The sequence below is a fragment of the Notothenia rossii genome (assembly GCF_949606895.1).
Source record: "Notothenia rossii genome assembly, chromosome: 2".
Classification (NCBI taxonomy): domain Eukaryota; kingdom Metazoa; phylum Chordata; class Actinopteri; order Perciformes; family Nototheniidae; genus Notothenia; species Notothenia rossii.
In genome coordinates this window covers 77,273,081-77,280,035 of record NC_136904.1, presented here as the reverse complement: position 1 = coordinate 77,280,035, position 6,955 = coordinate 77,273,081, and the positions used below count along the sequence as shown (strand labels likewise).

Here is a 6,955-nt window from a genome sequence, read left to right as displayed (position 1 = left end):
TAAAAACATACTGAAGATGTGGTGGATGCAGAAATACTGACATATTTTAAATCAAATAAACACATCAACAGACCTCTTCGTGGATCTTCTTGAGGAAGGCAATCTCCTCCTGGAGGCTCTCAATGCGCCTCTCCAGGTCCAGCCTGGCCAGAGTGGCATTGTCTACATCCTGGATACAAACAAAGAAACATCAATATCTGTAATTAGAACCACTGAAATTAGTAAGAGTTCAGGGGGAACAAGAAATAAGGGGAAGAAAGTGGTTAAGAGAATAATCAAGGACAGTTGTAGTGCTTCAGTTTTTACTTCTGGCTTTGAGTATAACATATTATAAGAAATATTGAGGTATAACGTTTTGATTTTGCGGGATAACAATACATACAGCTCTGAAGGCAGAAAGATTGTTCTCAGCCTCTTCCTTCTGGTGGACCTCCTCCTGCAGTCTAAAGAGAAAAGAGCAAGAAGAGTTGAATGAAAACACATCATCTGTGTTGGAGAGCATGGCTTCTTCCCCAGAGACCAATTACCAGACACAGATAAACTAGTTACCACCTCTCATTCTTCCAGCTATCGGCTCTCTGTTCTTTTTAGAACAAGAATAGAATTGACACATCGTATAACTTTTATTTAAAGCCATATCTACACACACACTCACACACACACATTTGCTCTTTCAGCCCATGTGCAGCTGCTGTCACACTGTCAGTGTCAGAAGGGTAAGGGAACAGAGGTCTGGCCCTGGCCGCTGCTGTATCCAGAATGAGCATTTCACACATTTTACACATTTCACCTGATTTCACACATTTTACATAGCCTTTCACTGTGTAATCTGAACAACTGAGAAGTATGAACAAATAATGCAGGCGTGTAATGTATGCATATACTTCAAAGGTATCTTAAGCCTCTGGTATTCCACGGGTTGTTAAGTTTAAATCAATGCAGTATTTTTGTTTTTGGTCTGTGCTTTTTGTATGTAGCAAACAATGTTATTTTTTTGGTTTCATTGTCAATCATTTAAATTGGCTGCTGGAAAGAAAGTGAAAAGTAAACGTTTGTGTCAGTGATGTGTGTGTTTGAATTAGGATGTTTGTGAGTGTGTGTGTGTGTGTGTGTGTGTGTGTGTGTGTGTGTGAGTGTGTGTGTGTGTGTGTGTGTGTGTATGTGTATGTGTATGTGTGTGTGTGTGTGTGTGTGTGTGTGTGTGTGTGTGTGTGTGTGTGTGTGTGTGTGTGTGTGTGTGTGTGTGTGTGTGTGTGTGTGTGTGTGTGTGTGTGTGTGTGTGTGTGTGTGTGTGTGTGTGTGTGTGTGTGTGTGTGTATGTGTGTGTGTGTATGTTTGTGTTTCTGTATACACTTACATATAAGCTCGCTGTCGCAGTGACAGAAATACAAAATTCAGAAGGCTGACCTAGTAGCTGCAAATAGCCCAATCAGAGATACATCCACATTTAAACTCACTCTCTCTTTCTCACACTTTCTGTCAGAAATGTACACTCACCCACACACACACACACACATAAACACAAATAAACACATATAAAACTGTCTTTAGGATTTATGTAACGATTATTTTCATCAAATTTAAATAACGAACTCTGTTTATTGGCTGTCTGTCTGTCTGCCTGACGGCCTCAACTTTATTCCTATGGGCCTCTCTCTCTCTCTCTCTCTCTCTCTCTCTCTCACACACACTCTCTCTCTCCGTCTCTCTCTCTCTTCATTTTACTCTGCCATGTCTCTTGTCAGCAAATAAAAAAATGCCGTTCCAGCAACGAGGCATTCTGTTTTGGGGATAGACTAGTGAACAAGCTGTTGCCAACCTGGAGGTCGAGACCACCCGAGGTGTCACAAGAAAAACTTGAAAGGTCATTGTACATGAATTCTGCTACAAATATTTTAAGTTTAACTTGAGCTTGTTCGAAGACTTTTCTCCAGTTGTATATCTCTTTGGTTAAACTGCTCACAACTCAAAGATATATCAAGCCAATGACAAAGGTAAGGAAGCAGAAATTGCTTTACTTTAAAGCGTCAAAAGGTTGGAAACGTCTGATGAATACAGCTGTAGAAAAAGTCACAAGTGACCAAAGACCCTTTCTAAACTATTCAGTTGTTCATTATTTGTCTGGATCAGTTCCTATCAACCACTACTTACTCTTCTGTGAACCACATCAGCATCATGTGAGTCATTCAACTATTTGTCATTATGTATTCCCACCCTTTAAAGGCGCATCCATTGGTTCACATTAAACCATCCACTGGCCTACCTGAGCTTCAGTTTCTGCAGGTCATCAGCCAGGTTATCTCTGTCCACCTCCACGCGGGCCCTCTGGTTGGTGATGGTCTCTATTTGCCTCCTCAGCTCCCTCATCTCCTCCTCAAACATCTCAGCTACCCGGCCGGGCCCCTCACGGCCCTTGAGCTGCTCAATCTCCACCGTCAGCACTGCATTTTGCTGCTCCAGGAAACGCACTTTCTCGATGTAGCTGGCGAAGCGGTCATTGAGGTGCTGAAGCTCGGCCTTCTCATTGGTCCTTGTGCTGAGGAAGTCCTGGTTCATGGCATCGGCCAGGTTGAAGTCCAGTTTCTCACCAGAATAGGCGCGCATGGATGAAGAGGAGCCGTACCCAGATCCCCCAGCACCAGAGGACACCCTGTAGCCGGAGAAGGAGGGAACACCGGTGGTCTTCACCTCATAGACTCGGGAAGACTGGTGGCTTGCAGCAGAGCGGCGACCGCCAGCTCCTCCGGAAGAGGAGAAAGAGGATTGCATTGGGGTGGCCCCTACGCCAGAGCCGAAGGTGCGACGGTACGAGGAGGCCGACTGGGCCGAAGAGGAGTAGGACTTGCTCATGGCTGGTTGATTGTTGGGTTGTCTTGAGGTTTTGATGGAGCCGCTTGTGGTGCTGATAACCAACTGTCCCACTGGGCAACTGTGAGAGAGCTTTAGTGAAGAAATGTCAGACACTGAGCGCAGCTATTTGTAGATATACCACACCCACTCATACCCCAACCCCTCCTGCCCGTCCACCCTCTGTCACCATTCCCCTGTCTGTTCTTCCACATCCTCCTACACTGTACTTAGACCCCATTGTGTTAATTGATCACTGCCGGAATTGATCAAGGTCCGAAGCCAACGTTCACCATAGATCGGTTCTGGATATGGCTTAAGATTGGGAAAACATCTTGGAGATGTCCATTGAATTCAACGACAACATAGAAAGTAAAAATGTTACCCCAGGTTACTCTCATTTACTACTTTCATCATTTGCAAACTATAAATGAGCAACACTGTAATGTTGATTTTGTTTATAGAGAATATATTGGAACTTTTTTAAACAATAGAATGAAATATGCCTGCTTTAGTGCGACTTTAGTTTAATTAGGTCCTTATCACTGTGAACAGAAAGCACTTTTACTAATATGACTCATTATTTTTGGTCATTCATGTTGCTTATAAAATGTGTAGAATAATAAATCATAACCTATTTATTTAGATATGACAAATTAAATTGTATACATAACCACATTCTAAGGGAAACATTATATTTATCTTTTTATAAATCCATTTGATCATCCGTTCTTTTACAGGCTTTTCCTCCATATCTCCTCCCCCTCTCTACAGCCACTCATCTTTTCTCCAGCCCCTCCTCTCATTCCTCCCCCCATCTGCCTGTTGCGAGCCCTCAACTCAGCTGTTGTAGGGTTCTGGTTTCAACAGTTGGGAAGGGCGGTGGCCTTCAGTGTATGTGTGGGTGTGTGGATGTGTGTGTAGTGTGTGTATATTTCTTTCACAAACACTATCTGAATACCATATCCTGTGGGCATATTATCTACAGGGGAGTGACAGTCTATATGTCGATATACTTAAATAGATCACATGTAATTTTAAGTCAGTTTAAAATAGCTTTGCATTTTTGAAATAGGCAAGGAATACTTACCGTAATTCAGTTTGAAGCTGTAACGGTAATACAGAATCTGGATCATGAAAGCACATACATCTTTTTAATAAACAACTGTTGTTTTTTTTAAATGACATCTTAATCCAAGCTACTTTTCAAAGCTTAAACTTTCTTAACGTAGTCATTTACATCCCATAAAAATGAATCACCTTAGAAGTGTCGTAATGCTTTATATTTTATATGTTTTGAATTGTTATCCTGCCAGTAGTTTTGGAGCTACAATCGTGTTATGTGTTTACCCTTGGTTACATAAGGAGCAGAATAGCCTGACTGATAGTGCTACTGCTTGGAAGGTCACTTACACTCTCCATTTTATCATGAGTGGTCTCCACTAGACTCACACAAACACACTGTTCAAACAATGCATTTATCCAGATCATGTACAGAGGTGCATGATCTGGATAAATGCATTGTTTTAACAGTTTGTAATACACATTTTATCAAGCCGTCTTTATTTGACCAGGTTTACAAAAGTATTCTAACAGCTAAAAGTCAACAGTCCACACACATTTCTTTTGTTAAAGTTAGCAATATGACCTGGTTAAAGCTGAATTTATAGCATATTATAACCCTATAAAGTTGCTGCAACTGCCCAACTACAATTCCAACAGACACATGGCAACATAAGATTGGGTATATATCTTGTAGTCTAGTCACTTATTTTGCTAAATGTTTCACTAGTTATTTTAAGTTCAGTGATCGGCAGCTATGGCGTACTCCATGGGAAATTAGAATATTTGTGTGCCCAGACATTTTGACTGGAACCGGCCCTGGAAGTTGGATTTTAGACTTGGAAAGTCAGGAGAATCTGTTAAAACTCGACCTCAAATTCCAAAATGGCTGTGCATAAATCAGCTAAGGAATAACTGTAATCATTCATAAACACAATACTGTACACAGTGTTTGTATGTGCAAAAATACTTCTTATTTCATCGATTTATTACTAAGGTTATTATTAAGTTATTTATTATTAAGGTGATCAACACAGGGATGAAATCATTTCCGGCGCCGCGTATCAACTTACAATGAAAATGGTGTGTGTGTGTGTGTGTGTGTGTGTGTGTGTGTGTGTGTGTGTGTGTGTGTGTGTGTGTGTGTGTGTGTGTGTGTGTGTGTGTGTGTGTGTGTGTGTGTGTGTGTGTGTGTGTGTGTGTGTGTGTGTGTGTGTATGTGAGTGTTTGTGTGTGTGTGTGTGTGTGTGTGTGTGTGTGTGAGTTTGAATGACAGTGTTTGATGCTATTGGTCTACAGACATTGCTCATTTCTGACAACCACAGCGCTTCACAGCTAAAATGCAGGCCCAGGCTCGTGAGGCATCTCTGTTCTGCCATATGTCTCACTGTCTCACTGTGTGTGAATGTGTTGGTGTTAATGTTAAACATAATGGCGATGATGACGCCTCTAGCACTGTAGGATGCCAAACATATCTTCGAGAACTAAATAGAGGTGTAACATTTCTTCAACTTCCTACACAAGTTATACATTTAAAGGTCCTGCATACCCATGTAAGTGTTTTCAATTCATCTCACTGATTGCACCTCAAGTTATGTTTAAACTGCAGATTTTACAAAACTCTTTGGAACAATAAGAATAATAGTAGGGTCAGTCGTCAAGTCCAAACGAGTGCATCAAAACTAACAGGAGAGTAAGGGAGATGTCAATTAAGCCTAGCTTGAACACACCAAAACTGTACAATTTGAAAACATACTGTTGTAGTCGACAGAACAAAAGGTTCAAAAAATACAATTATGTTATGTGTTTTTTTCACTGAAGTTTGTTAAAATGGTAACGTAGAGTGTTAAGAGTGAAGTCTTTCAACTGTTTTTTCTTGAGTTTTAGCTGTGACAACAAAAATGCAAGTTGTTCGTCTCTAATTTGGCAGAACTTCTAGAGACATCTCTTCAAAGCATGGAAAACAAAGTAGTCTGCCTTGGCCTGGTTCGCCCAGACAGAAGCTCAGTTTGCACTTTGGAAGATCACTGCAGACGCCACAAAAACTATTACATGGTGTCGACCCTCTAGAGCAGCTTTGAGAGTGGTGAGCTTACTCACAAACCCTCAGGCTGACAGTCACTGGCTGACACTAAGCAGGCTGGCCAGCTCTTCTCTGTACAAGGACTCGACAGCAAGCCATCTGAAATCATGGACAGTATGCTGGATGCCTGGATCTCATGGAAGAGCACACCAATGCCTCCTTAGGCCATTCTGGTGGATTCAGATTCTAGTGGACAGGACCATGCAAAGACAGGCCGTCCCGCTGTCTTCTATACTACCACCAAGGAAGCAAGGCTGATTATAGAGACTGGGGGCACCTGACCTTTGCTCCGACAGGGGTCAATAGTTCACGTCCAATTTATTGAACACAGTCACAGAGAGCCTAGGAGGTAAACTCCACTGTCTTCCACCCACAGGCTAACAGGACATAAGATATGTTTCATAGCTCCATGAAGTCTGCTCTTTGCGCCAGTCTCCATTGGGGTATAGAGGCTTTGATTAAATGTAATCATACTTCTTTAGTCTTCTCTAGTTGCCCACTATTTAAACCTTATGTTTATGTCCAAGACATATCAACTCTTGCAGGAATATCTGCTCTTCTACCCCAGTTGAGTGTGTAACCTAAGAATGACAATTTGCTGCTACTGAAGCATCCAAATGTTATCAGACATTTCAATGTGTGATTAATGAACACACACACACTTCTTATCACAATGCTCTGCTGCAGGGGCTGAAGTAAGTCACTTCCAGTTTAGGAAAAGTGTTCCATGCTTGCTTTCATGCATGCACACCCGCACAAAGCTGCCCTATGTTTGGTTTGTTTAATCTAAGCGTACAAATGTAATCCAGAAGGACAATATAACTGCATGCAAAATTAATTTAAAAAAATTCTAGTTTAGATTTTTACGAGGACAAAATGTTTGGCAGTAGCTTGTGCAAATCCTTTATGATTATTCAGAAGATTTAGAAATGAGAGAGAGACAACAGAACAGAAGTTTGTATG

General features: G+C 41.4%; 1 protein-coding gene and 1 long non-coding RNA gene across 2 annotated transcripts in view; one reads left to right on the top strand and one right to left on the bottom strand.

The window, feature by feature from the left end:
• The window catches only part of LOC307029434 (desmin-like), a 7,598-nt gene extending 4,648 nt beyond the window's left edge, over window positions 1-2,950 (bottom strand). The window contains exons 1-3 of the mRNA XM_079665423.1: window positions 2,264-2,950; window positions 383-443; window positions 74-169 (exon numbers count right to left, since the gene is read on the bottom strand). Coding sequence (XP_079521549.1) covers window positions 74-169; window positions 383-443; window positions 2,264-2,850 — 744 coding nt within the window. The 5' untranslated portion in view covers window positions 2,851-2,950. The remainder of the gene's footprint in view (window positions 1-73; window positions 170-382; window positions 444-2,263) is intronic.
• LOC307029437 lies at window positions 452-2,399 on the top strand. The gene is made up of 2 exons (XR_013805331.1): window positions 452-1,994; window positions 2,224-2,399. It is a non-coding gene; the product is annotated as an uncharacterized lncRNA (long non-coding RNA).
• Window positions 2,951-6,955: the final 4,005 nt, after the last annotated feature.